Source organism: Hirundo rustica, chromosome Z, assembly GCF_015227805.2.
Source record: "Hirundo rustica isolate bHirRus1 chromosome Z, bHirRus1.pri.v3, whole genome shotgun sequence".
Taxonomy (NCBI): Eukaryota; Metazoa; Chordata; class Aves; order Passeriformes; family Hirundinidae; genus Hirundo; species Hirundo rustica.
This window is the reverse complement of record NC_053488.1, coordinates 16,884,047-16,909,611: the sequence shown is the minus strand read 5'-3', so window position 1 is coordinate 16,909,611 and position 25,565 is coordinate 16,884,047. Positions and strand designations below refer to the sequence as shown.

General features: G+C 41.9%; 2 protein-coding genes across 2 annotated transcripts in view; one reads left to right on the top strand and one right to left on the bottom strand.

Annotated features, from left to right (window-relative positions):
* Nucleotides 1-1,384: 1,384 nt before the first annotated feature.
* Nucleotides 1,385-10,447, top strand: PTGER4 (prostaglandin E receptor 4). The gene is made up of 2 exons (XM_040090304.1): nt 1,385-2,266; nt 9,643-10,447. Exons 1-2 carry the CDS (start codon nt 1,436-1,438, stop codon nt 10,234-10,236), a joined length of 1,425 nt encoding a protein of 474 aa, XP_039946238.1. The 5' UTR covers nt 1,385-1,435; the 3' UTR covers nt 10,237-10,447.
* A 4,794-nt stretch (nt 10,448-15,241) lies between these two features.
* TTC33 (tetratricopeptide repeat domain 33) overlaps nt 15,242-25,565 on the bottom strand; it is a 51,392-nt gene continuing 41,068 nt past the window's right edge. Inside the window, exon 5 of the mRNA XM_040090886.1 lies at nt 15,242-18,542. Within this exon, the coding sequence (XP_039946820.1) occupies nt 18,192-18,542 (351 nt within the window). The 3' untranslated portion in view covers nt 15,242-18,191. The remainder of the gene's footprint in view (nt 18,543-25,565) is intronic.

Sequence of the window (25,565 nt, the reverse complement as noted above, 5' to 3'; positions counted from 1 at the left end):
AACAGACCAGCAGGTGTGAAATCCAGCGTGACAACGTGCAGCTTTATCCCAGAACCAGAGGTGATAGCACAGGTCACTAGCACAGAAACTCTCACGGACATACTTGCGGTTGTAGGTCTTGTATGGACATTTCTGGACAAGGGACTACATCACCGCCATCACCGCTTGGGTGAAAGCCGCACACGGGCACTGCACAAAGCGACCGCTGTCCTTCCATCAGCCGGGAGAGGACTGACTATAATCGCAGGGCTTTGCCAACAAGCGTAACCCTATTTCCAATTCACACGTGATCTTCTCACAGTCAAGACCGAACAAGTTCTCGGTACAAACTTACAAATGCATCCCCTGAACGCACCCACGCCCTTCCCGTGCTCGGTACCCACGCTAACAGAGGCCAGAAACACGCGGTGTAGCAGACCGTCCCTTCGGCAGCGGGACACGCCGCCCCCCAGCCGGATCATCGGCTGCCGGCGCCGCCCGCGCCCCTCTCTGCGGTGCGCGGCGCTGGGGGCGCGGGTGTGACTCGGGCCGGGCCCGGCACACGGAGAGCGGGACCCCGGCCCGGGTCCTGCTCTGGAGCCCGGCGGCCCGGGCGGCGAGGGGCCAGCGGCGCGGCAGACGCCGTCCTGCGGTGCGAGCAGCCCGCGCTCCGGCCGGCCGCGCCCGCGGGGCGCAGGGGCCGCGCCGCCCGCACAGGTGCCCCCGCCGCCCCCGGCCCCCCGCCCGCGCCCTCCCCGCGCAACCTGCCCTGCCCGGCGCGGCCAATGGGGCGAGAGGGCGGGGAGCGGCGGCGGAGCGGCCCGGGCCGCCCCCGCCCTCCGCGGCGAAACTCGGCGGGAGTGCCGCGGGGACGGAGACGGCGCCCGCGCCCCGCACGGCCAGCAGCGCTCGGCACCGCTCCGCTCCGCTCCGCGGCAGCGCACCGCACCGCCGGCCGGCCGGCGGCGGGACGTGAGCCGCGGCCACAGCGCTCCGGCACCTTCTCACGCCGCCCCGAGGGCACCTGGAGCGGCCGCCGCAGCGCCTCGCTGAGCCCTCCCCGCCGTCGGTGCGAGAGGCGGTGAGGCGGCTCCGCTCGGCTCCGCTCGGCTCGGGCCGCCCCGATCCCCCTCCGGGCTGGGCTCGGAGCGCTGCGGCAGGAAGAGGCAGCCCCGGCTCCCCCGGCTGCGGTCGGTGGTTGACGGACGGCACCCCGGTTCGGCCCCATTTTAGGAGGTTTTTTTGGTTTTGTGGTTTTTTTTTTCTTTCTTGACTGATACACACTTTTTTTTTTTCTTTTTTTTTTTTTTTTTTTTTTTAAATAACTTCTCGCGCATTTGAATTTTTACTTTCGCAGTATATAATACTGTACAACCCGCTTCCCTCCCTTACTCGGCTTTTCCTTTTCGGACCCGATCTTGCCGTCTCTCAGCTCGCCGGCTGCAGCGTGGGTATCATGTCATTCGACCCCACCATCATGCCACCTGCGAACGGCTCCGCCAACGGGACTGCCAGCGGGGCCGAAGGCGGGAAGCCCCCCACGATCCCCACTGTCATGTTCATCTTCGGTGTGGTGGGCAACCTCATAGCCATCGTGGTGCTCTGCAAGTCCAGGAAGGAGCAGAAGGAGACCACTTTCTACACGTTGGTCTGTGGACTGGCAGTCACAGATCTTTTGGGGACCTGCCTGGTGAGTCCAGTGACAATTGCCACTTACCTGCAGAATCAATGGCCAGGAGGAGCTGCACTGTGTGAGTACAGCTCCTTCATCCTCCTCTTCTTTGGGCTCTCTGGCCTCAGCATTATCTGTGCCATGTCTATAGAGAGGTACCTGGCCATCAACCATGCCTATTTCTACAACCATTACGTAGACAAGAAGCTGGCAGGGCTCACGCTCTTTGCCATCTACGCTTCCAACGTGCTGTTCTGCGCCCTCCCCAGCATGGGGCTCGGCAAATCTACCTTGCAGTACCCTTACACTTGGTGTTTCATAGACTGGCGAACAAACGTGTCCACCCATGCAGCATATTCCTACATGTATGCGGGCTTCAGCTCCTTCCTGATCCTGGCGACTGTGATCTGCAACATCCTGGTGTGCGTGGCCCTTATTCGCATGCACCGCCAGTTCATGCGGCGCACGTCCTTGGGGACAGACACCACCTCCAGCCGTTTATCTGACTTTCGCAGACGCCGGAGCTTCCGTCGGATGGCTGGAGCAGAAATCCAGATGGTTATTCTGCTCATTGCCACTTCCCTGGTCGTGGTCATCTGCTCCATTCCTCTGGTGGTGAGTAACATCATGCAACCCTTTTCTGTTCCATCACCCTTACTGCAGAGTCTTGTCTTCTCCTAGTCTGTATTTGTCAAACAGATTCCTGTTGGAATAGGTGCTTATTTGTGGCACCTACAGTTAGTGTCATAAACTGTTGCAATAACTCAGTGGCTGTTAAGCATACATACAAGGTAAGAGAAAGTTGAGTGGATTTACATTTAACACTAAAAGAAACCTGCTAATCCCAAGTTCCAGAGTCCTTTATTTGATTAAAAAATCTCAGTAATTGTTTCACTGTTCAACTGGGATCCACGTAGTAAAATCCTGACTGCTAAGGGCACTTCAAAGGTCACCTGCAAAATTCATTTGTGATAAGTGAGGCTTGGGTCTGGCCTGCATTTCAGGCTCCTTGGTCTGTTTTTAAAGTGGGCACGTTGTTGCTGATGTGCAAAAGGAAGATAGGGTTGTGTTCACTTGGCACTAGCAACCTACAGAGTTCTTCACAACCAAAACCTAAGCTAGGCTTCCACTCCTCAGGGATTCGTGCACCACCTCTGGGGTAGATCCCACACAGGAGTCCTTCCAGGACAGTGGGAGGAGTGAACTCAGTGGAACCACCTGTCAGTGTATTGCTCAGTGAAATAAGTGTTGGAGGAATCTGGCCCACACAGACCTTGAGATCATGCTGAAATGTCAAATAACAACTAACTGTTCGCTCATTTTCTGAAAAGGCGGATGCAGTTAGTGTTATTAAAGTGAACACACAGGATCCACTTTTTTCTATTCCTCCACCTTATCTTCAGAAAAGACAAAAAAACCCAAATCCACTAGCTAGGGGCTCAGTTCTTGTTTGCCAGCCGCCAAAATAAAGCTTGTCAAAAATCCTGACCTACTCTGGCTCAGAGACATTAAACAAATAGTTGGCTTGCCTTATTTGCCATCTTACAAAACACAGTGTAGGAACTCAAGCAGTGGCTGTCAGACAGAAGGTGTTTTTAGAAAGACTTTTTGAAAGAGGTTTCTTGTCAGTAGGGTGATCTCCCTGTCACAGAGAGGGGGTGCAATGTATGTCATACAGCTGGCCGGCTGGAGACGCAAAGCTGTGCATCACTGTAAGGAAGTTTAGAGCAGTGCGTGTGAACTGTACTCAGCTGTCAGCGAGTGGGTCCCCCTGCTCAGAGGAGCTGTAAGGACAAGGGCTGGCCAGGGCTGCCACGTTACTGACGGGCAGGAGCTAGTGAAGTGTGACTGTGCTGCAGCGCTGGGGTCCCGGCCCTTGCCAAAGGCCATCTCCCATCCTTCAGCGCCGTCACTTGGTGTGGTGCCAAGGCATGACCGAGCATGGTGCCGTGTGTCCACTGCCTGACATCCAAAGGAGGTGAAGAGGTGCTGCCTGAGCTGCACACAGGGTGTCCCCGGGAGGAGCACATGGCTTAGGCAGAGGAACTGTGCCAGCCTGCCCTGCAGTCCAGCTCCAGATATGGCAGGGGTAAGCTGACTTGCGTCAGGTGGCCAAAACCCCGACAGTACTGAGGGGTGACAGTACTTCATTTGATTTATCTAGTATCAAAACAGCTACTTCACTACAGAACAATATTGCATTTTCAAAAGAGATGCTGGTAAATGCAGAGAAAGAATTCTCTGAATTAAATACAGTGTCATGATGTGATGGACTTAAACAGCTTCAAAAAACAAACCAAGCCCTAATGCCCAAGCCCCGTAGCAAAGCAGCTAGAGGAGTGTGCTGAGAAGTCTGAATGTGAAATGCAAAATGAAGTAGTTTATATCTATTTGAACCTGGCAGTCTTTTACATGATACTTACAAAATAAAAAAAAAAAGGGGGGGGGGGGGGGGCGGAAATCAAGAGGGAGGGTTTACAAGAAAGTGAACTAGATTGCTGAGAGCTGAAATTAATAAACCTGGGTGGGGCAAAAGGTTTATTATTTGAACAGTAGCTAGTGAAAAACTTGCATATAGCAGAAGTATGTGAAGGTGCAGGTGATAAAGTTGTATAGTTTTCCCAGACCTTGATTTCGCTTTGTAGAAAGGCAGAGTGTTACCTTGGGAACGTTCACATAACTTAGCTTTCACCAGCTAAAGCAGTATGTATTTTCTCGATCTAAAATGACGTAAGAGACCCTAATTTCATTTAGATGGATGACTAAAAATAAAAGGAAGCTTTTTCTAAGAAAATGAACCCAAATAACCACATATATACGCAACATCACAGTGTCCAGCATGGTTAAATTTCTTCATTGTTAAGTAGCTTTTTAAAGTCCCTTGCCTCCCTCTGCGGGAGTAAGCCCACAGCCACTTTTGCTGCTTTGTGCCCATGATGAACTGCATGTATGCTGCTGTGTTAAGCCCTCTGGATGCACGGACACTGAGGTTAAGAATGGGGAAACTCAGAGTAGTGACACCTTTATACAGTAAAACCCTAGAAAGAGACACTAGGTGAAGCAGGTAGATTACTAATATACAGACTTAACGTTTTCATGACTCGGAGGAGTTTCAGGGAGTCCTTGCCGTGTGAGAGGCTCACCTGTAACAGGTCAGCCTGGCACTCATCAAGAACCATAAAAGTGGTGAGGTGGTGGTTGCCGGCATGATTCAGATACACAAAGCAGGCTCAAAGGGTGCTTTGTGACTTAAGTTTTCTTTTGATGAGCTGACTTCCCACTGATGATTTCAGCTCAATAAACCATCAAGTAAGTCAAAGAAAAGCAGTGTCTGGAAGAGACACATATACCTCTAACATTTTAGAACAAAGACTTTCACAAGATAAAAAGATAGTAGATGGGTACAATCCAACAGGATCCACTTATGGTTTGATAGAAAAAAGATTTCAGTACTTGAAATATTAAAGTATTAAACAAAACTTGAAATAACTGAGTCACAGATAACAGCAGTTTTTAATAATGAGATGCTTCAGCACATGATTTACAAATGGAGTAGTTTAGAGTTTTAGTGGTTATTCATAAAATGAGGAATTTAAAGTAACAAGTGCTGTAACAAAATTATGGGAGGTTATGCAAAATATTGAACGAACTCGACAGAACTGAAGGCTGATCAAATATTTCAAGGAAAGAAAAGATGAATGAAAAACATATTTGTGAAAGGAAACTTGATATAACCTGATGTCTTCTCAATGTGCAGAAAGGGGTGTGAAAGACATGAATCTGACCGTAGTTTAAGAATTAAGTAAGGAAAGCACAAACTTATGTGCTGACTCTTGTCTTGACTCCACAGAGGTTATATCATCTCCTAAAATATTTTGAGCTTTTTAGAAACTAGAATTGCATAGTGTAAAACATAGGGAATAAGTTACATTAGGAGAGATTTTGTCAAGAAGAGAGTAGAATTTTTTATCTTTCTAAAAATACCAAGCTCCTTTCAAGAGTAAATAGGCACACACTATGCAAAGTCTGTAATTCACTCCAGCAGTCTCTCAGATACTCTTAAAAATTTTAAGTGTGTGATCTTTATCTCATTCTGACCACTGAACATTGTTGTTAAATTATGGTGATATGAAAAGTAAAATCTAGTGTTTCAGGGTGTACGTCTTGTTGATTGCATGAAACAATCAGGATTTTCTAACTTGATGTTTAATTCATCTAAAATTGGATTTTCTTTTAGCTTGGCTAGTTTCAACTTTTTAGTATCAAGGCCATAACCAACTGCAAGGTGTCAGGCATGATTTTTTTGGCAGTAGACTAGTCACCAAGCAGACAGTAAGACCTTGAAGGGCAAAGGTTATTGGCTTGTGGAGCTGAAAAACTTGTTCCTGCTTATTACCATATGTTTTTTAAATTTATCATATCAGCATGTGGGGAGATTTTGAGGGCAGGTGGAAGCTGTGGAAACAATTACAAGTGTGGCTGTAACTATAAAAGTCTCTTTACAATTCTCCATAGGATTAGAAATCATGACTTGCATCTGTGGTTAGTAAAGAGGAAAAGCGCAAACAGCACAAGGACTCTGATCCTACAGACAAGTGCCTGTCTTGAGCGTAAGCTTGACGTACCTTAGAGCTGTGTACTTCTTAATTGCAAATAAACTGGTAGTACTTTCAAGGTACGTTGTCTGAATTCTACAGCTGAAAGATAATATACAAACCCTACTTTTTAGAGATCTGAACTAGATTGCTTCCTTTTTTAATTAGGATTTCAAATGGCACAAATCCAAGCACCAGATTAGATAATTTATTTAGTAGTGTATTCACTTACTTGGCACTTGCTTAGAAGATGACAGGCAATATCTTTTATTGTGTTACCTCCTGCAGCAGAGGACTTGTAGCCAAAACAGGGTACATCTCTTGCTGTTACTTTAAGTGATCCTTTACTAAATGTCGTTTCACCAGTAAGTAAAGAAGGATAGAATTTACATTCCTACACAGATAAATTTTTACCCTATTGTGATTCATGTAGGACAACAATACATGTGAACTGATAAATGCATATGACATTCTGGGGAGCTTTTCTACGGGACTCTTCTGGGAAGTAGAAACAATTTTGTACCATCAGTTTTCACTGACTCTGTCCACTTTGTGAATTGTTAACCCCCACATGCCGCATAGTTGTCAAAAGGAAATACAGCATGCAGAGGTAGCATAAAACAAGCTGTCCTGTACCATTAGCAATTGTCCTTTACACCCATCCTTTTTAGCCACAGAGTGGCCACTGGGAGACATTTTTGTCTTTCCATAAAATCTGCCAGGTAGCAGAAAGAGGTGGAATAAGTACCTCAATTTCACGTGCTGCTTATCAAAAGAACAATCCGACTGTTAAATCACTGGTGTGTAACTATAGCTCTGAGTTAATGGGGGGGGAGGGGGGAGAAGAAAAAAAAAGGCAAGCCAGTTCTCCAAGTTGAACTGTTGTATTTCGTCAGCTGTCTTCCGACTGTGCCTTCTGGTTGTGTGGATTTGTTATACACATTATACACATACATATACGCACATACATGTTATACGTATGGACACACGCATGCTATACATACCTACACTTTCTGCACATACACATTACCCATATACACATGCCTGCTGTGCATATATACACATGACACGTGTGCACACAGCATCACACATTATACGTATCTACGCTTTGTACGCAGGTAGTGCGCACACACACACACGCACACCGGTGGCACGGATGTACCCGCCGTACATACGAGCACTCGCATGTTACAGGTACGTGCGCGCACACCTCACACACACACACACGTGTATGGGCCACGCCCGCCGCGGGGCGGCCGCGCCACCTAGCGGCGCGCCCGGGAGCAACACCTTGTTTATCAACCCCTCGTTTCCGAATTCTTTGATTCGCAGCATAAACGGGGAAAGCTGTTTACGAAACAGACAGTCAGAATGGCAAATAAAATAATAGAATTACCGTCTTGTAAGTAAAATTATAATGAAGTTATTTGTAAATAAAATTTATAATGATAAACAATATTATGTCTAAAATAGTTTAAAATTAAGCCAAATATTTTTTTTAAAGGTAAGATTCTTAACTTTTTTTTTTTTTTAAAACGCCATAAAAATAAGTCTATCATGTATAGGAATACTCTTTGAAGCACCTGAACGGCATGTTTAGCCTAACAGATCAATTAATAGTCAGAAAGGCATCTGCAGTCTTATAAATCATTAGGAAAGTAACTGCAGATAGAAGTGGCATCACTATATTGCTTTTTTTTAAAGTCAATCATCAGTTTTAAAATCTGGAATTTATAAAGATTTTCCCATATCTTGAGGTCACTAGGTTACTCATAAACCTCGAGAAAAGTACTGAGAAAGGAAATAACAGTCAGTCATCAGTTTGACAGACCATTTGAGAGAGATTGTAGGCACAGGCTTCCACAGAGGGACTCTGCATTATTCTAGACATACCACTAATAGCTTTGGCGAACGCTCTGTCTCTGAATACTGGCAAGGCTGAATGCCACTACATTGCCCTCCTGCAAGAAAATTTCTCAAGAATTGTAAAATTTTCTACCAGACTTGGATGGCTTCACCTGCAGGACTTGTAAAAAGAAAAAAACAAAACTTATGAGGGCTGTCCTAATTTGGCTCATTTATTTAAATGCTTGCTTGCCTCCATGTCTGTAACCTCATAGCTCTGCAGGCCTTGCTTCATTCCAGAAGCCAAGGATGAGATTCCAAAAACCTAGTAATTTTGCAACTAGATTTTTACTGTATCAGATGATAATATAGTTAAGGAATCTATTTTGACTTGCCTTAAGGAACCTGAAGAAAACAGAATCTCCTATTATTCACTTTTCAGTGGCTTTCCTAAGCCTTTCTCTAACTGGCCGCTGCTTAGGTCTTGCTAAACTGGAGAAGAACTATTTGAGACTTACCAACACAGCAAACTCCTCTAACGCCATTGTGGACTGTGCCTTACAGCACATTTACAAAAGTGGCTTCTAAACAAGGAGAGAGACCAGATGAAGAAGAAACTAGAAGAATAAGCTGAAGAATACATTTCTATGTAGAAGACAGGGCCCTTCAGTTTTAAAATTTATGCATGATAAACTAGAATCACTAATTCAGTAGTCACTTCACACATCATCTTCAACATCTTAAACTCTAGACCACTTCATTAGTATTTTTGTAAGTAAAACTAAAATGCTGGTTCCTATAGGAGAACAGAGTACCCTGGCCAAGTGCTGAAATAATCACATTATGCTGGCCTGTTAAAAATCTCCTAGCCTGGCAATCTGTCTTTCTGGGTGTTTTCTCCTCCTTTTCTTTTTTTGATGTTTCTGTTTTTCTAAACGATGCTGCAGCACGCAAACACTTGTGGTTATAAAAGCAGTTCCAGTAAGGACAGGTGCCAGGAAAATACATTTCTAAACTTGGGTATTGACAACTCAGGACTTGCTAACAGAGTCTGGTGTACTTGGATTATTGTGTGTGTTTCAGTAAATTTCTAAGTGATTATTAGATCTTTGCCAGAGGAACTGGTCAGGTCTCCCCAGTCAGTTACTGCAGGAAATCACCCCCACTCAGTAAGTTAACCTCTTTGCAGGTTGTGTGAGACTTGAGGTATACCAAGGAAGCAGGATACAGGTCTACATCTTTGTTCCTGGGAAATTTTAAAGACATCAACTTAAATTTGGAGGTTCGGGATTAATTATGAGGCAAAAGAGAGAGAAAAAGTCAGTCTTGTTCTACATGTAATAAAGGTGTTACAGTTTTCATCTGACTTTTTTTTTTGCTGTTTCCAAAAACTAATTCATGGGTGCCAATCCGAGATGCCTAACTTTGCCTGGCTGCTCTTCTGTCGTAGCTTACATCTGCAAATCTAGATCTCTGCTTTGAAGTATAAGCTCTTCTGTCCTGATACAGTCATGTAATTGTGTCTTCCTTTCCCTCCTCCTCCTCGGATAGGTGCGTGTCTTCGTGAACCAGCTGTACCGGCCAGAATCGGTGGAAGATGTCAGGCAAAACCCTGACCTGCAAGCCATCCGTATTGCCTCAGTGAACCCCATTTTGGACCCGTGGATCTACATCCTCCTCCGCAAGACTGTGCTCAGCAAAGCCATCGAGAAAATCAAATGCCTCTTCTGCCGCATTGGAGGGGCTCGGAGGCAGCACTCGGGGGGCAACTTCAACTGCGTGGATGGGCGCAGGACCTCCTCTGCCATGTCCAGTCAGTCGCCCTCCTTCATCTCGCGCGAGCTGAGGGAGATCAGCAGCACGTCCCAGACGCTGCTGTACCCTCCGGAGCTGAGCGAGAGCAGCGTCGGGGGCCGCGTGCTGCTCCCGGGCCCCAGCGCCGGCTCGGCGCAGTCCGACACCACGTCCGTAAGGACACTGCGGAGCTCCGACACCTCGGACTCCTCACAGGGACACGACTCCGAGAGTGTCTTCCTGGTGAGCGAAATCAGCTCTGGTGGCGGGGCCAGCTCTGCATCCAAGAGTGGCCCTCTCCAGGTCACCTTCCCCACAGAGACATTGAATTTGTCAGAAAAGTGCATATAGAGAGCCATGAAAGGCATCAACCCTGGGGATACTTCCTGGTACATTGGAAAAACTGGTGCAATAGATAGGTGTTCTGCCTATTCGTGGGAAGAGGGGTTCAGCTGTGCTTCAAAGGGCTGTTTTTCTCTGGCTGCGTGATGGGTACATTTCCTTTAGACTACTGAGGACTAAAGAGTGGAACAGACGTTGCACTTGGGCCCTGCCATCAGAAATGGCACAGAAAGGCCTGATGGGACTGGAAACATGAACTGCCTTGTCTTGTTGTGGGACACAGGAGAGCTACTGTGCCTCTGGAAATAGAAAGACCCCATCACTTGCTTTTTTTCTTTTTTTTCTTTCCCTTTCCAAGTCTGGTAGAATTGTTTTTGCTCCTTGCCCGTGGCTGCTCAGCTATCAAGTTTAAGCTTCTTTAGAGCTGAATACGAGGCAGCTGCTAGGAACTGGACACAGCTACTCTGAGAGCTGCCCGCAGTAGGATTTTAAAGTGTCTCACTAAAGCATGAAAATGTGAATTTTTATCACTGTATATATATCAGGATTGAAAATATTTAAAAGTGTATTCTTCTCTATGAGAAGGTTTGTTATTGATACAAGGTATATAGAAATGATTGCCAGCCTTCTCTTCCCTCAGTATTTCCTGCTGATAAGGCATTCTTGGCTTAGATTTGTTGTCCATGCTAGATTCACAGCTGATGAGGTAATTCTCAAGCTGAGAATACATAAGCACTTTCTGAGTGAAATGGGAATATATGCCTTTTTAAGAGAGAAAAAGAAAACACATCCTTCCAGTTAAGAGATATATGTATATACTAAAAAAATCAGATTTTATTTATGTTCTGAGAATGTTTTTCTGTGTTACACACGCGCGCTTCTCTGAGTACTTTGGCCCAGTCCGCACATCTTAGGCACACACTTAACATTGCCTATCAGAGCGGTCCCTCTGCTGCCAGGGAGACTCCTTACATGTAAAGTTAAGGACATATAGAAGTGCTTTCAATATCAGGGCCTGAAACTTTCAACTCCTGGTTAATAGTCTTAATATTCACTTTAGTTAAAGCATCACTGATGTTATAAAGGTATTTTTTCATAACATTTATCATTTTACTTTAAATAGTAAATAGAATTTTATGACTGTGTAATCTGATACTCCATCAAATAAATGTATGAAACCATGGAAGCAGAATCTTCATTTAAAGTATAGATTGTATAGAACTGTATCTCAGTCTTAAACACCTTGAAAAGCATTTGTTGCTAGAGTTTTGATGACAAACACATCACCAAAACCAGCTGTTAAACCACTGACAAAAAAAGAGTTTTGTGTTTTATGTTGTATGGGTTAGATCTTGTTCCAGAAATACTGTGTATCAAAATAATTCTGTACAGATATTTGGGGGATGTTTTGTCAAATACAAAGCATGTTATGCTGCTTAAAGTGTTTTCATGTGAATGCTACATTGTAATGAAAATTTTGAGCCTTATGTTGATCTGTTAAAGCAATTGTACCGACCAAAGCAACTTTGGGGATCACAATTAAATGGAAATGTTCTGCTTGATCTCAGATGTCTACATGAGTTTGCCATTCAGTGCCAGCTCCTTGCCTTAACAAGCCTCCCATTTTGGAATGCTTTGCACTCTGCTACTGCCAAAGCATACTTTGTGCTGCAAGTTTCCAAAACACCACGGCATGATCACCATCAGCAAGAAGCCGCTGTCTTCAAAACGGTCTCCAAGAGCACTGACACAGGGCCATAAAAATTCTCTATTTGAGCAAGGACTTTTTCCTTTAACAGGGGAGAATTTGAGCTTCTTTGCCTTCATACATATAGAAAGTGAAGTTAAATCTCTACAAATATTTGCTGCAGCAACAGCCACTTTTCACCAGTTAAGCTGGAGAACAGTATTACCCAAGCTCCTGTGCAGCTGCAGATAAAGATCTGCCTGAATTCCTTGCAGTTAAACCACCTCACTATGGTCTGTTGCTTAGCAGTGACCAACAGATAGAACAGACTCATCATACTTCCCAAGACAGGAAATAGCACCTGGCAGAGCAGGAAGGTGGGACTGCCAAAGCCAGATAGCACCACATGTACCAGTATGGGACCACACCTTTGCAGCTGGCCCAGTGCAGCCCACCAATATTACTGGTACTTTATGCAATCACAGAATTAAATATCTACAGTGTGTGAGTAAATAAGCAAGGGCTCACTATTTTTAAATTATTAATATGCTTTTATTACTCTTTATCATCATTGCTGATGAGAAATACACATGGTCTGAAAGAGCTTTAAGCAAGAACAGACCATTTTAAGTAGCTTCCCTTAGCAAACACAATAGACCTAACTCCTCCTGCCCCCAGCATTCGTGACAGTAGTGGTCTAGACTCATCAGCAACATGAACTCCCTCAGGAATGAACTCCATGATTCTCTAGCAGCCCACAAAGTCTTCTGAGCAATACTGCAATTGCCTGCCACAGCTCCATGGCAGTGCACAAAGGCAAAACCAGAGCACTTCCGTTGTGTTAAGTTGCAACACAGATGAGTGTTCAGGAGCAGTTGGGCAGCAGGACTGGGCCAAGTGTGCCCTTTTTTTAAGATGACAGTAGTATCACATCTCACTCACCTGCCCCACAGTCCCACTCAGGTTTAGCACCTTCCTCCAATGCTGACCACAGACACATCACGGAACTAATTCCTCAGCCTCCCTGAGCTTAAATTTTCTAAAATAAGGTTACATGTTTGAAGAGTCTAATATGCCACATGGAGGTTAAAAGGTTATTTTCTTGCTAGGTATTGTGAGTGGTTTCCATATATACAAGTTTCTTTTCTCACACATTAGTATCTCCCCTGTTCCCAAACCTCAGAGATCCATATCCCTTCAGAACGCTCCTTCACTTCAGCATCCCCCATCCTCTGTGTTCACATAAAACGTACTGATTCAAAAATGTCTCATACCAAACTTGTATCTCTCAAACTACGTCCACCCTGCTAGTCCTGTGACTGGCAGTCCTCCTCCCTAACTTACAGGAGTCTGTCCTGTCCACACATCCCGGATCACTGCTTTGCTGAACCCTTTCCTTCCAGAGACACTGCTAGACCTCCAACCCCGCAATCACACCCCAAGCCCCAGCCCTAGCTCGATTTAAGCCCCTGTCCTGTGGCAAGGCTTGGAGGATCCACCCACCACAGGCAGGATGAGAGCCATCTGTACCAGACAGTGGTTTCTGTGAAGATCTGTAGATTAGTTTCAATCTCTGATCAAGTTAGCCTTATGAACAGTTTAGGGTGTAAGATGCACTGTCAGAGGACTTGGGCTGTTTTAAATCAGGCTCACACATTCCTTGCTGTCGGGAACACCCATGCTGTCTGACCCGAACTGGTGCAACAGACCCTGTGCCAATGCACTAACAGGATCAGTGTAATCTGCTATCTTCAAATGGCACAGCCAACATCCTAAGTCAGGAAGCTTTTGAGGTTTTATTTCTAATGCCAGACACAACAGCAGACCTGTTCCACTTAAGGCAGACCTACTACTAGAGCTACCAAATACCACCAGTCCTTTGCATTCCAGGCCCCCTTCTAGACCTGCCAGCTTTACAAACCTAGAAACCCAGTGAATCTCCCGCTTTGTGAAACCAAAGTCAGCTCGAGCCCCACATCTAATCTTTCCCTTTGATCATTTATCCATTACAACCCTTACAGCTCCTAGCCTTGTGGCTCTTAGGAAATCAGCCCTCAAAGCCAGGCAGCACACCTGGCAGAATTTGGTAGCCATCCATGCCCATCTGCTCCAGAACCAGCCTCTCTGGACATACCACAGCCCAAGGATTCCAGCACATCTGGGAGCACCATGGTAACATGGCAGTGACCTACAATAAACACATAGTTCCTGCAACCTGCCAACATATCAAGCCCACATCCTTCTGCTTTCCTGTGCCCCAGGTCCTAACTACAGTCATTAGAATTTTATAGCAATTCTATGAACTCAAAATAAATTTAAGATAGCACCTCAGTGCTAGTATTTTGCCTCCTTTCCCTTGGTTTTAGGACTGGGAGGGAACTTACCTTGTGTGGGCAAGCAAGTTGCCAATGCTACCTCTCTGATCTTGATCTCTAAACCCAGAGTAATCTGCTCCATTTGCTTTTTATCCCTCTCCATGACTACTTTTAAAATCCAGTATCTTAAGGTATTATCAAGTAAGAGTCACTGTTGTGTTATCTGATCCTTATTCCTTTTTTATCCTATAGTATTGTCCAAAAGGATTTATTTCTCTCCCAGTACATTTAAGGTTTTTAAAGATACTTATCTCCATCTATTAGAGTAGAAGTCACATGCCTGGCTTCGGCTTTTGAGGTTAACTGCCAGTCACCTTGAGCTTCCTTTGTAGTCTAGGGAAATAATTAGGCACCTTGGGAGGCTGATTCAACTCATTCTGATACTTATCTAACACCAGACATAAGAATGGCCCTGTGAGGCTGTGTATTTCTTTCCACTGGATTTGAAGGGACTCAAAGGGAAAAATATATTTGAACATTAAACTGCAGGCATTTAAATCAAAATTAATGCATCTAACCCACTGCTGCTCTTGAGAGTTCCTCTTGAATGCAACAGTTCAGCATTTTAACACAGCTGAACATATTAATCGCACTTAATTTATGTGATTCATATGGAAGGCAAACACATGAAAGCTGCTGCAGTCATTGCCACTAATGATAATGAGGAACAATAAAAATAATTTTTCAATGTCAAAGGGGGAGTGTATTTCACTAATAACTTGTTTTGGATAACATCTCCATTTGCTCCATCTCATGTGGATATCCCTGAGCGGTTTAAAAACTCTTAGCATCACCTTTTATTAAATATTTTTCCCCAAGATTTCTTTTCTTTTTTACTAAAACACATTAACATGTTCACCAGAGACAAAAGCCAATTATTAAATAAGGAATGCTCCGGAATGGGAAATAATTTTTTTATTTTTGTTATAACACAAAGAATATACAAGTATCATTAAGAAGCGAAAGTCAGTATTTTATTCAAACCAGAGAATCGATCCAGAAAATTACATACGTGCAAAACATGGCATGCTGTACAAAAAACAATGTTGAAATCATCAATATTTGGACTTCTCCCCAGTTTGAAAATGGTGTCCCGGGAACTTAATTGCTCTACAAAACACTACAGTTCTGACAATACCTAGAATTCATAACCTAATCTAATCAGAAGGAAAACACATTTAGTACACGGGATGGAAACCATCACCCCTCGAGCCTGGCAAAGCCTGATGGTGCAGATGTACACCCCTCCAGCAGTCTGGCCCTGCAGTGAATAGGAACTTTGTGAATCATTTCAGTGGAAACAGATTCTGTGATAACACGGGCCTCTGAGAGAATGGCAGCAGTCCTTCCTGTATGAGTAACGACAGAACACTGACGCAAAGTACAAAGCGCAAAGAAAGAAAAGATGAGGTGGATACAGCCAAGCTCCTTCAAAATGAAAACATACCCTAGAGCATCTCACACATCTTTTCCAGCCCGAGAAAAATCTCTTCTTTGTAGAAATCTGTCCAAACCACTCTCATTCTAACTCTTCCTACAGCTGACTAGATTGTATTGACAGGAGAAAGATTAGCAAATCCTTCAACTCTAATCATTTAAACTATCAAACCATATCTTAATCAAGTGCCTACCCAGTAAGCATTTAAAATCTTTCTGAACTTAATGAAGAAATAAAAATGTAGCATGATGATGTTTTACATTTCTTAATATATTCAGGCCACTGTAGTTCTAATTATTTTGAATATTCATAAGATAGTAAAAGGTGTGATTTTGTGTGAATGTGTGTTCATGCAAGCACAGATCTAATAATTCACAAATACAAAAAACATTCAGGGAGAATCTTGCAAAAATTAATGAAAATTTAGTACAACAAGGCAATTAAGTCTTCTCAAAAAACTGTAGGTATCCTCTTAAATAAAGGCATTCTGATATCACATAAACAGAAAGTATGATTCAGAATAGTTTTTCTGCAATGCATTTTCCACTGTAAAAACACTATACTTCTCAAGCAACATTATTTTCTTTTAAAATGTATTAATTTGAAATTAAAAATCAGACTTGAAAAGTGCACAGATGACTGATAACAGAAGTTTCACTTGTCTGCAAAACTATGTATTATCATACAAAATTTTATCAAAATCAAGTAAAAATACATGTTCACAAACTGAACTCTTCAGGAATTCCTCAGATGATCATTTTTTCCAGTACTGTTAGGATGTGATCATCTCTACCATGTCTCCAACACAATGAAACGAGAATAGCTGATGTGCTCCACAGAGCACATCAAAGAAACAGCCTGTTTCCATTTCTCTGAACTGCCTGTGTGAGGAACCTTCCCATGAAAAAAAGTCAATGTTAAAAAAATTTCCTAGGGTATGCCTCATTACTTACCGCTGCATCCAAAATCCAAAAAAGATAAAAAGGGAGACTCCAGCAGTTCTGTCCTGGAGAACTGCTGTTTTCCCTAAGAGGATACTTTTAATGGCAGGACATAAGAATTAGGAAAAGCAAATTGACTCCCTTTATCAGACTAACCTCAATAGGAAAGAAAAGCCCCAAATACCATTCAGCCATATGTATTTCCTATTCCCACCATTCTACTTCTGGTGATGTCTGTAGCACAGCACACAAGATAAGGAAAGGCCAGTTTGAGTACAAACTTTCTTCTGGTGAAACATTTAGCTGTAACTAAGCACTCAGGGCCTTGTTTAGTAAAGCATTTCCTTTCATCTAATTAGAAAATGTTTAACCCACTCATGGAGGAAAGCAACATAAAGGTTTCTACTTGATATGCCTACAGATCAGATCTGTCACACACAGACATACAAAATAATAATCCACTCCTGCTTCACAGGAAACTTTCTCATAGAACAAGTAATCTTAATGAAAACAAGAGTGTCAATAACAGAATAACAGTTCACACTTTCACTGGAAGAAAAATGATGTTAATTAACAGTGACCAAAATAATTTTTAAATATTCTTTTTGTGCTGGTTTCAGCTGGGATAGAGCTAATTTTCTTCAGAGTTGCAAGTAGGGGACTAGGTTTTGATTTTGTGCTGGCAAGTGTTGATAATACACAGTTGTTTTCATTACTGCTGAGCAGTGCCTGCACAGGTCAAGACCTTTTCCTGCTCCTCATCCCACCCCACCAGTAAGAAGACTGGAGGTGAACAGGAAGCTGGGAAAAGACAAGCCAGAACAACTGACCCCAGCTGAGCACAGGGATACTCCATCCCACAGCTCAATACACAGAACTGGGGAAAGAAGGAGGTAGGGGAAAGCAGGACATTCAGAGTCTTTTCTCAAGTCCTATGTGTAGCCCTGCTTTCCTGGGGATGGCTGAACATCTGCCTGCCCATGGGAACTGGTGGGTGAATCCCTTGTTTTGTTTTACTTGCATTTGCAGCTTTTGCTTTCGCTGTTATGCTGTCTCCATCTCAGCCCACAAGTTCTTTTCACTTTTCCTCTTCCAATTCACTTCCCTGTTCCTCCAGGAGTCAGTCAGCTCTGTGGGGCTGAGATGTCAGCTGGGAATAAACCACAGCACTTTTACAGCTTAAATAAAACTTTCCAAATTACTATGAAAATGTACACATTAACTTGAAAAATTATGAATTTTTTAATTCATAAATTTAAAAATTAAGATGAAATCAGCTGTTAGAATGCAGTTAAGCATTTCAACATTACATTTGTTCATAAGAATTAAGCATTTTTAGAATCAACCCTTGCCTTTCTTTTTGAAAAATAACTTCAGTTCTTTAACTTTTGTAGGCCATCCTACCATTAAAAAAAAAAACAAAAAAAAAAACACACCACACCACCACCAAACACAAAGCAAGCAAAATACAATAAATAGCAGCAGTTCTTAAAATTTAGGGTATGACAACCCATGAGGCTGCGCTACCGGGCCCTGATGAAAAGGGTTTCATCAGGAGTCGCAGGCCAGTTGTCCTGCTCGGTAACAGTCTCTACTGTGCCTGAAGCAGACACAATCACCATCGTTTTAGCTGCTGAAAGAGCTTTCTCCTTCTCTGCAATGGCAGCACAGACTGCCACGATTTCATCACTTTCAAAGTCATAGTCTGGGATTGACTCTTGCCCAAGCTCTTCTCCTTTTGCCAGTGCTTGTACTGACTCAGTCTTTGTGGCCTTCTGCTGTACCTGCAGTTTTCTTGCCCAGGAAAGGTCTTCTTTCCATACTTCAGGGTTCATCGGAAAGATGTGTAAGGATACCTGGAAGCTTCGGATTGCCTATAGCAGAACAGTGAAGAAACAAAGATGGGACATTTTAAAGCCTACCTTTCTCAAAAAAATTGACAACAACAAAAAAAATTACATAAATTATTTGAGCAAAGCTAAAAGCTGTTTTACTCCTGTTTTTATTGGAGCACTCCTCCCTCATCTTGGTTCAATAGCAGCCTCACCCCCAAACAATTGGGTCTTAAAGGACAAAAATGCATGAATGAACTAGGTACCTGGCAACAAAGGTACAAAGAGTTAATATATGAAAAACAACACTGTAATTACAAAGCTAAAAGGATGGTTTCCTATTCCACTTTTCTCCCATCATCTGATGTAAAGGCAAAAGCAGACAGATACAGTTTAAAGAAACACAAAAAAAGGGATGACTGGAATTTGAACTATCACTGGTATTGCTGCCTTTAAATTAGAAAGCAGTCATTTCACATACAGACCCTACACTACACTAGTACTAGACACATGGTAAGCAGTTTCTGTAACAGGTATGTGATTGCAAAAACACATAAATAAATGTGCAGAAGGAGCCAAATAAACTCCAAACTTCGAGAATTGCTCTAAGAAAGAACTTCTAAAATCTTATAAACAATGTAATATTAGTAGAATTAAGCGTAGTTAGTGATGCTTCTCTTTTCCTTCAGTTCAACTGGGAAAATACTCACAAATACAAATCCTCAACAGGGAACTTGTGAAATTAAAAACAAAGAAGTGTGACCATCTAAAATAAGTAGAGATTGCTACAATACTAGAAAAAAGCTACACTAAGAATTACAACTGTATTGTCTTTTAGTTATATTAATAGTGGTCACGACTGAACCTACCTCCTCAAATTTAGGTACATGTATGTATTAGATGCATGTGTGTATTTCACATTTATAACTGCACAGTCAGTTACGAAAATGGGTCATCTTAGTGACCAAACTCTTTTTATGACATGTACAGAAAGCCTTCCTGTAAGATGGGAAAACCGTGATGATATGGATTGGGATGATATTTGGGAAGAGTTCTGGCAACTTGAATATTAAAACTTTAAAGACATATGGTAAACCACAGTTTGCATATTCTGTTGTAGTTTATAAATACTTAAAGCTTGCCAATTAATTTGAAAAATCACAACTTTTTTTCTGCGCTGACAGAAACTGATAGTTAGTCTTTCTGATGGCACAGATAAGCCATCAGATATCATATGGACTCCATATGATGGGAACTAAGAAGAAAGAGATATAAAATCAGATTTAAGAAATGCTGCCTATGCTATCAATATTACTGCTGTTGTAAGAGGCAGTCTTTCAATTCCAGATGGGGGGGGGAGGGGAAAGCTTGATTATTGATTCACAGCCAGCTCTGAAGTGTAGGAGCATACTGAACTTTAAACAGAAGAACTGAAGTTTAGTTCTTGTAAAACAGTGTCACTTTATTCAACTTTGTTAGCTTTTAATTTTCAGGGACACATGAACAACAAGTAAACACTAAATGCTCTTTTTTGTATTTATGTTGAAAACAAAATATAAACAAACACCGTCTGCTTTTAAGCTTTCCATGAAAGAGGTCCCCTAATTAAAACCTGTCTATATAGTTATGTTCATGCAAGATAAATAACATTTGGTAAGCATCAACGCTGCTTTGATGATTCATACAATACTGCATTAAAAGATCATCTTAGAAAATCTATTAGAAAAGAGTTTTTGTGCTTGACATTTTTATAAATAAATAACAAAATATTAAAGTAAAATTTTTATTGCTGCGAAAGATCAGAGGGATTAATTTTAAACCAGCAATGTAAAACTGAAAAATACACACTTGTGGTCCATTTAAAATTTTATGTTGCCACTGGAACAGTGCCCAAAGCCACTAATTTCTACTGAGATAGAAGAACAGAACAGTGCCACTTTTAATTCTTCCCCTAATGGAGATGTGAATCTCCTTCTCCAATTGCCTGTCACATTACAGGAAAACACAGCGACACTACACAAAATCAGTATTACTAGCCTCATTTTAAAGAGGATCTGTGATTTTAGAGATCCTGCATATAAGGACTACAGGAGTTTAAATCAGTACAGTCATGCATCTGGTTTTGTTTCTGTAGGGAAGTGCAATGTAAAACCTTCTGCAAGACATTATTCCTTGTGGAATTACAGTATTTGAAAAATCTGCATTTTTTGAAGGATCTCACATTTTGTCTCACAAAATAGTATTCTCTAGCAAACAATCTTCCATTTGTCCCATGAGTAGAGTCTCCTCTGCTGGTTTGCACAGTCTCCAAGTGTGAAGGGCAAATGTGATCAGAGTGCACTTTTTTTACAAATTTCTAACAATGGACTTAGTAACTGTCAATATACTTTGGGTTTTGGGAAACCCCAAAAAAGGCCAGGTGAGAATTTTAAGTGGTTGTATCTGCTACGAAAGTATGTATTAAGCCTTTATGTTACACTTGGCAGACACTTTCTGACCTGTTTCAAAGGATGTCTATCAGTGAAATAAGTTATCTTTTTCTGTGTTAAATCATCTTTAGTATGGAAATTCTTTTGTTTGTGTTTTTTTCAGCACTCAGCATAGTCCTTGGGGGTGCTGATGCATGAAAAGCTGGACGTGCCCCAGCCATGGCCCTCACAGCCCAGAGAGCCAAACATGTCCTGTTGGAGCAAGTCCAGAGGAGGCAACAAAGAGGATCAGGGGGCTGGAGCACAACTCCTGTGAGGACAGTCTGGGAGAACTGGGGCTGTTCAGCCTGGAGAAGGGCTCAGCGACACCTTACAGCAGCCTCCCAGTACCTGTAAAGGACCCACAAAAGAGCTGGAGAAGGAATTTTACAAGGACATGCAGTGGTAGAACAAGGGGTAATGACTCTTAACAGAAAAAGGCTAGATTCAGGCTAGATGTAAGGAAGATATTATTTACAGTGAAGTTACTGAGATAGTGTAACAGATTGCCCAGAGAGATGGCGAATGCCCCATCCCTGGAAACATTTAAGGCTAGGCTGGACAGGGCTCTCAACAACCTGGTTTAGCTGAAGATGTCCTGGCTGATTGCAGGGGGTTGGACCAGAAGACCTTTACAGGCCCCTTCCAAACCAAAATTTTCTATGATTCTATGACAATATATTAGTGGAATTTGAGTCTTATTTTTGTACTACTCGCCATGAACATAAGTATGTAATTTTTACAGAAGCATCATAGTATTAGTATACGGCATCACATTTTAGTATATTAAAGACTCCTCATGACATTCCTCTCCTTCAAACAAGAAAAAAAATCCCACCCTTTCAGGTATTTTCACTCTAGTTTAATAGTTTCTATGGTATAATCTGAATGGCGTTTTTTTGTTGTTGTTGTTTTTTTAACTTTAAACTGTCATCTTGAACTTTTCTGTGTAATTCCCTGTTCAGATTATTTCTGCTTTTCAATAAAAAAGTCTCTCTGGAAATTTTATTGAAAGTAATTCTGGTGTCTTAAAATTGATGTGAACACAGTATTTTTCACTTCTTACATTTACAAAACCACTTCATTCACAGGTTCTGAAGCTTCATGTTCTGGAGAAAGTACTTGAAATATAGTAATTTTCCAGAAGTGAACGACTATTTTTGCCTTATGCTTATTGGGATTCGGTTAAGTTACAAATGCATAAAAGTCTTTGTTTCCATCTGGTAGATGTGTGTGAGATATCTTCACTTCCACACCTTCCTTATCTTTTTGAAGAAGTTGTATCCTCCTTATCCTCCTCTTGTACTTTCTTTTCCTTCAGTGACATATTTCACAGATGTCAATTTGCTCCAACTCATTTCTTCATAGCCCTCTTTCCTCACACTCATTGTCCTTACACCTCAGTGCACACCCCTGCAAGGCTGCTGCACATCCTGCTGAAGCACTGCTCCAATCTGCCTCTACCACACAGACCTCTCACACTGTGCTCTACCAGATGCAAGGATATGATCCAGGATGACCACAGAAAAAACAACCACAAAAATCAGTCCTATCCTAGAAACTGACATAGTTAACCTAAGAAAATATACCTGAAGCGTTATCAGTACTTTCACTTTGCAAATCAGGGAAACCCGAGAAAACGTTTACTTCTTTATTATTGAATTATACTGCCAAAATTATTACAGGAATTTTAAAACAATGGTCAAATAAACTTTTTTCAACATCCCTCCTTGTCTTATCCTGTGCATCTGATTTAGCTAAAGCTTTTAATGACAATGTCTCGAGAAATGCACTCCTCAAAAGTCCTGAGTATCTGACAAAGGTAACAGGATGTGCCAGCTAAATCAGCCACAATCACTTGAAAAAACTGAGTACCCCTGGCAGAAATTTAGCTGAAAAGGGCATTTAAACTTTCGGAGACTTGCTTGCCCTTCAGCTTTCTTGACAGAAAATAAAATTCACCTCTGACTAGAAGATTTTTTCATGCATTAACAATTACTATCACAAAATATATTTATGATTTCCAACAGTGGTTAAAAGGGAAAAAGGGGTTACTCTGTAGTAGATGGAGAGGGAAGACTTAACACAGGGCCCTCCTGGGGAAGCTTATATTACAGGCTATTACCTCAATAACTGAGTAGGACTGTTTAAAGCTGTTGAAAAGAATATAACAGAACTCCACTTTAAATAGGAAAGTATGGTACGTTTGCTCTTAACTTAGTAATTCTTCAATACTTCTTTTCAATGGAAGGCCAACCACCAATTTCCTTTATATTACCAAAATACTCTATGTTTCTAAATGTTAACATTTGTAACATGTTGAAAAATTATTTCAGATTCAGATTAGTGATGTTAATTAGCTGCCTTCCAATAAAACACAGACATTTCGCTCTTTGGGAGTGCAAAACTCCCATCATTATCTAAAAGACCTAAAACTATTTCTTTAAGGAGAGATGAAAGGAAAGGGATGATCTGTGAATTCATATTGTCAAGGCATGATTCTTTTGCCAAAATGTTCTGTCACACTTAAAGACTGCTAAAGCACTAACTACTTAGCAGCAATACAGGAAAACACATCCTTCAAAACATCAAACAAAACCCATGCACAACTGGCGCCTATTTACAGATCCACGCTCTCAACTTCGTAATCCTCAGTACTGCAGATTTGACAGGGACCCAGAATGGGGTAAAACTGAAGTCACAGGGAAGGACCACAAAATGGCAAAATGGCTGAGGCTGGCCAGGAGGTGACTTCTGAGGCCACCGGGCCAAGCCCCTGCTCAAGCAGGGCCACCTGAGCTGGCTGCCCATGACCATGTCAATAGAGCTGATGACTGACACAGGTGGGAGACTCAGTACTTTCCAATCAGTCCTTGATTTTTTTGTGATTACTTTTGGTTTTTCTTTTTAATATTGCTTCACTTGGGGGGGGGGGGGGGGGGGGGGGGGGGGTGTTTGTTTGTTTGCTTTTTTTTCTGTTTTGTTTTGTTCTTGTTTTTTTCCTTGATCAAAGCATGGGGCTCACCCTGTCTTATCGGAGGAACTGGTCTAATGAAGCTGTGAGTGTGAAACTGTCAACTAGTTAAGATGTCATCAGCAGTACAGGAAATGAAATTTGTAAAAACAAGTATTTGCAACAAAATGAGAGAAATACTGTAAACCTGACCATATTTCTAGCTACTACATTCACATTGCAGGTTTAGTCAGTGTGCTCTGCACATTGATTTGTAGAACTTAAGGAATTTCTGCCTTTAGAGAAATAAAGTTCTCTCTGCTCAAATTTATGTATTACTGTTGAATTACCCTATTTAGTAAATTCAGGGGAAAAAAAAAAGAAACAACTTTCATAAAAGCAAAATAAAAAGGAATTAATTTACTTTATTCTTTTTGTCGCAAGTTTGACAAGAACGAAATCCAAGTAAATCTTTATTTTATTATTACACAGCTTATAATATACTTTAGATTTGTTTGGAAGCAGCATTTTAGACATGGGAAACTTCAAATTAAAATACAGTAAATTGTTTTTTTTTCCCCTGAGAAAAAATGCATCATTCATTGTGAAGTAATAAAAGTATTCACAACAGACCATTTGGCAGGATGTGGGTAATGAAGACAGATGTTGCTGGGGGAGAAATGAAACAAAGAAACAGAAGAAGCAGTTTTCAAGAAGGGTGGTAATTCCCAAATCTCAAAAAAAAATTACTAAAAAGCCTTGATATTTATGCTTTATTAACTTTTCTTTGTAAAAAATAGGATACAGGGAAAAAATTGAAGATCATGGCAATGAAAGACTACTGGAAAAAGGATTATTAAGACTTAAACCATTTGGTCAAGAAGACTCCACAAGTTCAGTAACTATTAATTCATTTCTTATTTTAAAACTCCTTCAGGCTTAACCTCTTATGATTTCTTAAAAATCGCTTAGTTCAAAAACAAATAGTGAACATTATTCACATTTTAGAACAACTCCCCTAGTTTTCTGTATGTGAGAACATATTTATCAGAAGGCAGTTCAATTTACAGAAAGAAAGGCAAGGAAGTATGAACATGCAGTTCCAAAGCACTGGAGACACCAACAGGAGCATCTGCACCTCAGGCTCCCTACTCAGAAACAATCAAAACCAGTAAGAGAGCAAACTACCTGTGACAACCTCCCCACCCTCCCTCTTCACCACAGTAAGGTCAATTTAACAGTTACAGGAGCACCTAGAGCAGTGTTTCATATGAATGAAGTGCTTTGATGCAAATCTCTGCTTGTTCCCACTTAAAATGCTTTGCCTTGCATCACCGACTAATCTCAGATACAAAAATCAGATCCGTTTCTGATTAAGCTCAACAATGCACTCTAAGAGTACCTGAAGTGCTACCCTAAAATAAAATTAATATAATAAGAGCACTAGGTCCCCAGTACTCAAGATATCCAGTCCTGCTGGTGTTTCATGATTTGTCTATGTAGAAACAACTTATAGGATCTGGTGAATCAACCTGCTGGATATAACGAGTACATGTATATTACTATTTATAACTGATACTCTAGCAACTGTAGCATTTTTTTACAGAATAAACAGCACCAGTTACTTAAGATCCTTGAAGGAAA